The sequence below is a fragment of the Dryas octopetala genome, chromosome 9, assembly GCF_963921425.1.
Source record: "Dryas octopetala chromosome 9, drDryOcto1.1, whole genome shotgun sequence".
NCBI lineage: Eukaryota > Viridiplantae > Streptophyta > Magnoliopsida > Rosales > Rosaceae > Dryas > Dryas octopetala.
Genome location: NC_141374.1, coordinates 8,462,390 through 8,473,948, shown reverse-complemented (window position 1 = coordinate 8,473,948; position 11,559 = coordinate 8,462,390). Strand labels below are relative to the sequence as shown.

The window sequence follows — 11,559 nt, the reverse complement described above, 5'->3', positions numbered from 1 at the left end:
CTGAATGGTGGAATTTAATTGTATGATACAGGGTTCGCATATTCCATCTTCTGATCATAACAAAGCTTTCTGAGCTCTTTGCCCTTGACCTAAAAGAAACCAAAGTTATGTTCTAATCAAGTATCATCTCAGATTTGATTGTTTGCAGTTCCCCCCCTTGCCCTTTGCATGGAACATATAGAAGATAATAATATTGGAGCCACTAATATTTTTTTTCCCAACCTAAAATATTGTAACATCAACTGAGATTTGCAGAATTATCGCATGTCTAATCTATTTACATTTTTAAGAGTTGATTTATTGCAGAATTATCACACGTCACATTCTCAAACTTTAATTTGCAATTTGTCATTCTAGCTACGCATACCTCTGCACAAAATCTCACGTGAAAGTTGGTATTCTAACACGCCTATAAAAATTTGAAGAAGGTGATAAATTTTATTGTTCGGGTATTAAAACATAACAAACCGTACAACCTTAGACCCGTTGAACAGCCTAAACATTATATAATTAATTTCAACTCAAATCTGGCCACAAATAAAAAGGTTCAACTTCAGTGTTGGGATTCTCTGTTGCTGGGAGTGCAAGTTGCCACAAATCATATATATATATATATATATATATATCAATTAACATTTTCACTGTATAAGAAAAATAAATAAATGAAGGTTAAAAAATTTAACAATTGAAGATTCAATTCCATTTTCACTTCACGTGGATTCATTGGGACCATGATGGATTTGTTGGTCCTTAACTCGTCATTTACATGAGCTAGAGAACCAGTCCAAAAAAACAGAGAGGAAAGCTCACCTTGCAGGTGTCACTTTGAGTAAAAGAAGCTTTTGTTTAATCCAAATATGATAAAATCATTTTAGAAGAGAAATGGGTTGAAATTATTTTTTGGATATGAAATTATGAAGGGATCAATATCATTTTGATCTTTAGACTATTACACTTGTATCAGTTTGGTTCTCATACTTTTAATTTGAAAAAGTTAGGGTCCTTAATTTTTCAAATTAGAAGCTTAAGAATCAAATTGATACAAGTGTATAATATGGGATCAAAATAATATTGATTTCAATTATGAATTATATGTATAGTGGACTGAGGTAAAACATACGCATAGTGGGCTGGGGTGAAATATATGCATAATGGGCTTGGGTAAGAAAAAAAATGAGGTGGGCTAGCCCACCTCAACCTTGCCTACTATCCGTCTCTGTTTGGGTATATATTTAAAAGGTTTTTTGCTGTTCTGAGATTTAGTGAGGGTATTATAATCATTTGGATTAGAGATTAGAATTATAATTTAATAAATAAGAAAAATAAGTGTGTAATGAGAGGAAAAAAGGTGTGTAAATAACAGCCTCTCTAATTGTTAGTTTTGGAAGGAGAGGATTAAAAAAGTAACATTGACATTAAACATAGTTATTTGATGAAGTTTCCCATAAACTAATTCATTCATCATAGCTCCTCACAATGAGGCACAGCCTTTGCTTGGGTGTTTTTCACCTACCACAATGGAATTCTTAGCTATTCTATATGGGCTGAGGCTTTGTTGTGAGGCTAGATTCACTCAAGTTGTGATTGAAACAGATGCATCTGAGATTCTGAGGTTGTGAAGGAGTTATCCAACTCCGCGGAGTGTATGGGACCTGATGTCAGCATCCTATTTTCCAGCCTGTTGAAGATTTTAGTAACTTCAATTCTCTTGTATTATGGCAAAAAAAAAAAAATTCTCTTGTATTAATATAAAAAAAAATAAAAAAAATCCACGCAACACTGAATCAAAATAAGTAGCAAAATGCAGCTTCTTTGTCATACAGAGCTATAGATAAGGAAAAAGGATCTGAATTTACAAGCAAACACAAAACTTTATTTTTTTGGATAAAGAACATAAAACTTACTTTTGCACCAAGCAAAGAAAAAGGATATGCATTCCTTGTGCCTAATAAAATTGTGGGGAAAAGTTGTGGAATGACAAAATCAACAGGTTCACTTGTGGATTTTAGAGTAAAAATAACTCGTTTGGGCTTCAAATGACCCAAAATCTAAACAACAAAATAAAGAAAAAGACAGAAGAAACTCAAGAACTAAGAAAAGAAGCTGTGCCTTGCTTAGTTTGCAGGAAAAGAATGTAGAAGAAGAAAGAAAAGAGAAAGTGTTATTCCTCTCATTCCCTCACAATTCTGCAAAGTTTTATTCCTCATTCGAACAAAGCTTACTTGCCATTAAAAGAGTAAATTAAAAAAAAAGCTTATAATGCTGTCAAACAAAAAAAAAAAAAAAAAAAAACACCAGAACAAAACAGAAGGCCGCCGTATTATGCATGTTTAGCTCATCATTACTTTGCCAATTCCCATTTATCAAATTAAGCAACCATACTGCACACATAACATAATTCTCTTTCCTCCAAAATCATCATGGAGTTTCCCTTTAGCATTGCAGAGAAAGTGTTGGATAGGCTTGCTTCCCATGCTTACCATGAAATTTGTTTGGTATGGGGTGTCAATGTTGAGCTACACAAGCTCAAAGAAACCTTATCAACCATCAAAAATGTGCTCCTGGATGCAGAGGAAAAGCAGACCATGAATCCCAGGCTCACCGAATGGTTGGGAAAGCTCAAAGATGTTTGCTATGATATAGATGACGTGCTCAATGAATTTGAAGTTCAAGAGTTGCAGATGCAAGTGCCCAATCGAGGGAATATCAAAGGAAAGGTATGCAGTCTATTTTCACGTTCAAGTTCAATCGTGTTTCGCTTTAAAATGGGTCACAGAATCAAAGTTATCAGAGAAAGGTTAGGTAAAATTGCAGCTGAAAAATCTCAATTTGATCTCATTGAACGAGCTGGAGATTGGCATGGCATGTACACGGAGAGGGAAACTTACTCTGTCGACGTGCACGTGCCAAATGCTATTGGAAGAGATAAGGATAAAGAACAGATTATCGCCCACCTTTTGCAGGACACTGGTGACGATGAGAGTGTTTCTGTTATTTCCATTACGGGGTTAGGTGGTTTGGGAAAGACTACACTTGCTAAATTGGTGTACCATGATAACATGATAAGGAGTACCTTTGGGTTGGGAATGTGGGTACGTGTCTCAGACGACTTCAATAATAAAAGATTGGTTCGTGATATTATTGCTATAGCAACTAACCAAAAATGTGGCAACCATGAAAGTATGCAACAAATGCAAATTGAGTTGAAAAAAGCTTTGAGGGGTGTAAAATTTTTATTGGTGTTGGATGATGTTTGGGATAAGCAACCAATGGGAGTTACACTTAGAAAATGGAACTCTTTAAATTCGTTGTTGAAGGTTGGAGCGAATGGCAGTAAAATCATTGTAACAACACGCAATGAATCAGTTGCTTCGCTTATGCGCTCTGCTTACATGCATGAGTTGCAAGGTCTTCCCCATTCTGACTGTATGTCTATATTCAAAAACATTGCATTTAGGAAAGGAGAAGAGCAAAACTATCCAAACTTAATGAAAATTGGGGAAGATATTGTGAAGAAGTGTGGAGGGGTTCCTCTTGCAGTAGCTACCTTAGGGGGTCTATTCTATTCGGAAAGGGAAGAACATTATTGGTTGCATGTAAGAGATAATGACATATGGAAATTGGAACCCGATACTCATGGCATTCTACCTGCATTAAAATTAAGCTACAATGCATTGCCACCCTACTTGAAACTTTGTTTTTCCTTTTGTTCACTTCTTCCAAAGGATTACAAATTTATGAGTACAAATTTGATCTCATGTTGGATGGCACAAGGCTTCCTTGAGCCCTCCAAAGGAAACCAAGCAGAGTTTGAAGAGATAGGGTTGGACTACATAAGGCAGTTATGTTCTCGATCTCTCTTTCAAATTGTTGATGAGATATATTTCATCTTTCAAACCACATTTAAAATGCATGATTTAGTTCATGATCTGGCGATCCAAGTGTCACAGGTAGAGTGCTCGTTTCCGAATTCCCGTCCCTCTCCCTCTAATACTTGTAGAAAGGTTCGACACATGTCAATATCTCAACAAGACTTGTCCAGGAAATTGGAGGAAGAAGACCAATTCTTACTCCATTTGGACAAACTGCGAACCATTCTAATTACAGATATTGATGGTTCATTCTATTCTCATGACATAGAGGAAGATGAAATCATCAGTCATTATATTTGGAAAACATGCATTTCCAGATTCAAGTACCTACGATTGCTAGATCTTCAGTTTTTGAGGACTATTTCGGTGCTTCCGAGTTCCATTGGTAACTTGAGTCACTTGAGATATCTCAACTTGAAAGGCAATAAGCACATAGAAAAGCTTCCTGAATCCATCTGCAAGCTGCAACATTTGCAGACCTTGTTACTTGAGGGATGTGAAAAACTCGAGGAGTTGCCCAAAGACATTGGGAACCTTATTAGCCTCAGGTTCTTGTCCTTAACAATAAATCATACGTGTTTTCCGAAATCATTTGCACGTCTCACCTCTCTTCGAACTCTAATTGTGGAAGCCTAGCTGCAAAAATCTTATATCTTTTGGTGAAGGAATGGAATCTTCTCTCACGAACCTTGGAAGGTTGGATTTGACAAGCTGTGAAAATCTGGAGTCCTTGCCATGCATGAACTATTGTAGTGCATTAGAGACTTTGAATATCATCAATTGTAGAAAGCTTGATTTGATGGGGTCAGGAGAAGGCATTCGAGGTCTTGAAATAACATTTTTCTGTTTTTTACTTGTATAACAATTGCAGATTCTTTTGGAATGAAAAAGCATGCGGCTGTTGGATGTGTTTAAGCAAGTTGTGGATTTGGAGTCTTGATATTGGAGTGCAGAATAAGAGAGTGTTTATAAATTCGAAAGTGAGATGATGTATTAATATGTTGATAACTTCCAGTACCATACATAATTGGACTCCTTTGGTTTGTGTAACTTTTGTGCTCTTGGTTTCAAAGTAAATCTTATTGGGTTTCATGTTTCAACTTTTTTGTGTTACAATTTACAATCATCCTGTTATCCTGTAAGGGACAATTAATGATTGAATTTAATACAATTATAAAATCAATAATTTATTAAAATAAATCTTATCCTCAAATGAATTGTCCCTCATGTTACATCTTTTAGGTGAACCGAAGTAGAACTAAATGATCTGGTAGCTAATACCTCTGTGACGCATTGAAAATATTACCCAATCCATTAACCCATTACACAACCTATATGGATATACGCAGCCCATAAGTTAATACAGTAGCCCAAGAAAGTGAAATAGTAGTAGCCCAAATAAGGCCCAATAGTTTTGAAAGTGTGGATGTTTGTTTGGATATAGAAGAGCACATAACCGTGGTTTGCATAAAGCTAAGACGCCATATACATCCAAACAGAACAGGTTCCATACTCCATAGACGACCAAACAACCCCCACTCCTTCTCACTCTCTCTCAATAGTCAATCCCATTCCAGTAATCCTGTCCAGCTGCTTGCACCTCCATTGGAGCAGCCATTGTTCCCACATGTAAAGGTTAGAAAAATATCAATTTCTCAGGATTTTAATTTCTAGCTTTTCTTCTTACAAATTGAATTTCAAACTCTGTGTTTTGGATGAAATTCGCACTCTTGAGTGGGATTAAATTCAGAGGAAATGTGATTCTGATGCAGCTGAAATCGAAGCGATATCAGGTGAATGAGAAAGTGAACAAGTATGAATAAGTTACTGGAATTTGGGAGAAAAGTTCTATTTTACGCGAGGGTTCTTTCCGGCTATGAAGAACGGAGAATCCGATCCTTTCGGTTGCAGGTTGAACAGCGTCTAAAACAGGTTAGCTTTATTTTCTTTGATTTTTGGAAAATTAACTTTTTCTTATTGTTCTTGATGCAAAAATTTATGAGCTTTTGGTGAAATTCATTGGTTTTTTTTTTTTCCTTTTAATTTATGCAGATTTTGTTGAATAATGATGTGAAATGATGGACATGGTGTTAAGAGATTATTAGAATGAGAAAAAGTGTGATTTGATCTGTAAGTAAGTGTTTGGTTGTTGATTTGAAACATTGGAATGGAATACAATCAGTGTTGAAATGGAATATAGTCAAAATAAGAATGGAATGTAGAAAGAGTTAGAGCGTAGAATAGGAAGAATTGGAAAATTGATAAGGAATACAATTGGTATTATGATTATCTATCATTTGGGCGAATGGACACATCCCATTCAAAGGTTCATTATATGGTTCATTATAATGAACCGTACACTACCTCGGTTTTTAGCAAATCGAATAACCACCTAAGTACATGCATCTTAGTTGTCTGTATCAGTTCTAAATGGCTGAGATACATGTACTGAAGTTAGATCTTAACTTAGATCCGTATTTGATCAGGACTGTCTATATTGTGCACCCAATATAATGATGATTTCATAAAAAAATTAATGCAGATGCATTTCATAGGTGTCCACAATTGTGTTGGACAAATGTAGGTGCAAATATCATGTCATTATTTATCTGACATTCCAAATTTGCGAGTGCCCTGCGTTATCTTGCTAAGCCAGAGGTGTGCATATTGTGGTTTTTCTTCCATGCATTTTATCGTTTTAAACTTCATTTTTCAGAAACAATTAAAACTATTTCCTAATAATGCCCCCATTGTTTGTACTACTTTCTTATAAGTGTTTTTGTTTGGGTTTTCCTCTGCTTCTTACTCTGGATGCTATTTGATATGGTGAAATAATTTCATGGTGCCAAAAGACTCTTTGTGATAGAGGTTAATGCTGAAAGTGAAAATGCATAGGCTTTCTTTGATTTGTTGATTGCTCATAGGCTTACCTTGTTCAAGTGTCTTTATGAATGGCTATGACAATGCCCTGAGAACTTCTCTCCTCTATTGTGTGTCCCCTTGATGTTGCCAACGAATGGATTGAGAGAGAGGCAGAGACAGAGAAGAAAAATTTACCCCACTTTTTCAATCAGAATTTATTTATTTGTATAAATTGCTCCCTTGGCTCAATGCTCATTCTTCCTTTTTTGTTTCTCTGGTTACTTTCTGTTTCCTTGTTTGACGGTGATAAGAGAACACTTTAGCATAATAAGGGGAATTTTAATTGTAGAGGACCAAATAGAACAATCCAATTTATGTTGAAAAATCCTAATGAAGTCAGAATGCACTTGTAGGAAATTATTGAACTCATCAATTTTTTAAATCTGTCAAGTGTTCCCCAACTTAATTACTTCCAGCAACAGAATGATTGTTCTCTTTCCGAACTCTCAAATATATGCAATAAAAGCAAGTTTTGATGGAATTCTATCCTAAGAATTAAGCATTGGGATTCTAGTTCAAGCATGAAATGGCTTATATTTAGATACCTTACATTGATAAGCATCAAATAGCGTAGATTGGATATCGTACTTTGATTACTATCTTTTTCTCTCCCGAATTCTTTATCGTATTCAGTTTTAGCATTCACCACTTTTAAGTAGGCATGATTTACACATTAGCTGTGGTACTCCTTGCCTTAATACTTTGAGTACTAATTTCTTTTCTTTTCAAAGTGGTTGACTCACTCTCTCCCTCTCTCCCTCTCTCTCCAGGCACAAGAGCGGAAGGCAGCCTTAAGAAAGATCCCTGAGCAGGCTATTTTATCAGAGGTTCGCCGAATGGTTGAGGAGATGCAAAATTTAAACAGAAAGCTTGAAGAAACTGTAAGTTTTTATTGCCAATGCTGCCCCCTTTTGACAACAGATTAAATAAGTAGAACTTCTGAAACTTTGCTTACTGTTCACATATATACAGTCAACCTCTATGATGTCCTCATTTTAAGAAAAGTAAGGACCACATTATTGGGCCCACCCTACAATGTGATAATCCAATCTCTTCATTTTTCAGATTCCCTTCAAGGATCATCCCTTCAAATAAATTAGCCAAATTAGAAATTGTTAGCCATATGATTATAATGATAATATGTATGGGAAACACTATGTTTGTCTATTTATTTCACCAAATTAGATGACTAAAGAGTTTCCAATTTAGTTAATTTTGTATAAGGATGATCCTTGAAAATGGACCTAAAAAATAGACAGTTCTGAACATGAGAACATATTGCAGGGTTGGGTCAAATAATGCAGTCCTTTCTTAAAATAAGGACATCATCATTAGAGAATTCTCCTATATATTCCAATCCTAGAGGTATCCTTGTGATAAAAATAAGCATCAATGGGAATTTTGGGGCATATGCTCTCTCATTAGGACATGTAAAAATTTTCATATATGAGGTGTACTCAAGGAGTAAAATTTCGTTTTTTAGGGGTATGGAAATTTTAACACTAGTTTATGAATTTTTCGCCAATATTTTGCCGAAATTATCGAATTTTTTGAAATTTCGCCAAAATTTCGCTCCGAGGAACAAACCCAGCCATTTTTCTGTTTGTCTTCTCCTTGGCAGTTACAAACTCAGCACCGACATGATTGGAGAGGGAAGAGAGAAAAGAGAAGAGATCGGTGAGGGAGAAAATCAGATCGGGGAGGGACTTGGGAGAGAGAGATCGGCGCTGGAGAAGGAGGACCAGAGGAGAGAGAAGAGAAATAGATATATCAATGATATGCCATATGCTGAGTCGCATAGCAGTGGCGGCTGGGAGAGATAGAAATGAAAGGGAAGAAGTGGAAGGCTGCCAGGAAGGAAAGAAGAAAAAAAGGAAAGGAAAAAAAAAGAAAAAGGAAGAAGAAAGGTCACGCCCACGAGAAGTGGAAGCCAGGAAGGAAAGAAGAAAAAAAGAAAACGAAAGAAAAGGAAAGAAAAAAAAAAAGTTTAGGGTTTATTAGGGTTTAAGGTCTTTGGGCAATTGGAAAGAAAAAAAAGGGTTTGGGGTTTCGTTTGATTGTTTTGGGATTTTGTTTAGTTATCTTTAAACCCTAAATCATAATACATTTCTATATAAAAAATAATTAAAAATACTCTAAAGGGCATAAATTTTAATATCTTATACCATATCTTAAAGAATATAGAGTATATAGGGTTTAATGTAATATTAGGGCATATAAAGTATAGGGTTTAGTGTATAGATTATAGAGTATAAAAAATATAGTAATTTTATTTATTCATTATATTAATTTTATTAAACAGTATTTGTCTCCAGCGCGTATTATATTCATCACATATCACATATCACATGAAACCTACCATATAATTTGGTTTCTTCAATGTTTTTTATCAATGTAGTAGATAATATGTTAAATAAACATATGGTAAAGTTTTATTCAAAATTTTCGTATTTTAATAGTAATTTCCGTTATTTTCGTCTAAGTTTTGTCGAAATTTAAAAATCTTCAAAATTTCCGTTGAAATTTTCTCAAAATCTGAAATTTTATTCCTTGAGTGTACTTAACTAGTCTATTGTCATGTCCTAAATGTCCCACATTGAAAAAATATAATATCTTGAGATAGTGTATAAGCTCCGGGGCACCTTCCCTTACAAGCCAGTTGTGTAGAGGCAAGTTCTTCCCATAAGTCATTATATTTGGTATCAGAGTAGGTTTCACCACATAACTAGGCTTAGAGTCCATGGAAGGGGAGACCTATAGGCAAGATTAAAATGGCATTGTATTATGTACGGGCACATCTTTTCCACTCAATAATACTAAAGGCGCCAACTATTATCTCAATTTTTTGAATCCCAACTAATGTGACAGTATTTCATTTGTTTATGCATGGCCTAGTTTTAAGTAAAAATTTGCCATGTTATGTTTGTTCATGTTGGTAACTAAAAGTTTGGATAATAGTTGGTGTCTCTAGTATTACTTCTTTCTCACCTCAAGAAAGAAATGTTTAACCTTGCTCGAAGGTTCCGACACCAAGAATAACAAGAGGTGTCACACAGACCAATGACATTCCCAAAGCTATCAAACAGCCATAATAAACAAAGCATATGCCCCAAAGTTACTGTTGATTTTAATCAGACACTTATCTCTGCAATGTAAAAATGTTACATTGTTTTGATTTAGTTTATTTATATCCATCTTTTTGTTTGCTTCCCCTGATGAAGTCTGTGATGCTCATGTAACTTAACAAAATTGGTTTTACGTGCAGGAGGCTGCCATTGAAGACTACTTCAAGCCGATCGACAAAGAGGCTGAGATAATAATGAAAACGCAACTTGAAGGAGAGGAGAAGACAATGAAGCGAATGATGACAGCCATGCATCAACAGGCTTTGCTTGAGAAAGCTGAAGCAGAGAAAATAGCAGAGGCACATATAGACACAAACCAGAAGAACCAAGACCCGAGACCCACGATCCAAGACCCAGCATCCACCACCTCCCCCATGAAAACTTAGCTGAGATGATTTTGCAATAATTAATAATTTAGATTTAGGATTATTCCTGTATGAGCATTATCAGTTTTGGCTGTTTGATTAACCATGCTTTGATATGAATATATATATAGCGGGTTTTTTAAGAGAAATACTACTTGGTGTACTAGTTTTACTACATTTTGGATTATAAACTGACTTCTCTACTTTGGGGGAGAAGTATTTATTTACACTGCGGCATGTAACACACTTCTCTGATTTGGAGGATAAATGATTGCAGATGACTCTGGGAGAGAAAATAAAGAAAAACCCAAAATAATTGACAACAATTGGATTTGGTTTTGGAAACATGGCATAGGATCACCGTCCCTTTCTTATAACGATAATCGACACTAATTACCAAACTTGACGGGCATTAAGCCAGCACTAGTTTTGTATTGTTGGCCTTATGCACTATCATAATAATTGAGTTAGTCAATGTAATATATATATATATATATATGTATATATATCAAGATTATCCACATTCATCGCAAAAAGCCAACTCAAACCCAATTTAATATCCCTTTCATGTTATTTAGTCTTTTTTTTTTTTTTTTTCAACTATTCTATTCCCAATTTACAAAGTACTCTTACCTTAAATTTTATAATATTCTTGTCTTTTCAATGTAATGATGTGGTGTGCAACTGCATACAATGTGCTGCACAAATTGGGGAAAAACTGAGAAAAAATGTTGGATTACTTAGACAAAGTAGTAGTTTCCTATTTCTTATCATTCAAAAGTTTGATAAAGTAATTGTCTCAAATAGCCAGAGAGGTCTTTTTCAAATTGATGCATTTGATGGACTCTATTCATTAGACCGTGTCTAACATGTAGGTGAAGGGATGCATCATGATATTCTATCTAATTAGTGTTGGATCTTTCCCAAGTGCCATGGCTAGCTTCTATGCAGCATGGGGGGTCCCTGCAGATATTAATTTAAATTCTACTGTTTGGCAACATTTAGGTCGTTTTAAAATTTGCTTGGGAAATTTAGGTGCTTGGTAGGCAAATAAGTCCAGAAATTTATTTTGATGCTGACTATATATTAAGGTTATAACAATTCATTCACTGTAGAACAAAAAATGATTGTGTGGCGTTTTCCTAAATTACTTTGAGCTAGAACTCTTTATTTCGAGGTTAATAATAACAAATGGGCTTCAATTAGGGCCCTATTTAAATGTCTAAATTTGAGGGTTTCGAAGCGATTAATTTGTGGTCTACCATTAAAAATACC

The 11,559-nt window shown here is 35.0% G+C and overlaps 1 protein-coding gene and 1 pseudogene across 1 annotated transcript; both read left to right on the top strand.

Moving 5' to 3' along the window:
- Positions 1 to 2,420: 2,420 nt before the first annotated feature.
- On the top strand, positions 2,421 to 4,787 carry LOC147273683 (disease resistance protein RGA2-like; annotated as a pseudogene).
- Positions 4,788 to 5,370: 583 nt separating this feature from the next.
- LOC147273682 (transcription factor IIIB) lies at positions 5,371 to 10,511 on the top strand. Its single transcript, XM_086227764.1, is given in 5 exon segments — positions 5,371 to 5,507; positions 5,645 to 5,804; positions 7,565 to 7,675; positions 10,060 to 10,266; positions 10,268 to 10,511. Coding segments are annotated over 4 exon segments (465 nt in total). The 5' UTR covers positions 5,371 to 5,507; positions 5,645 to 5,687; the 3' UTR covers positions 10,298 to 10,511.
- Positions 10,512 to 11,559: the final 1,048 nt, after the last annotated feature.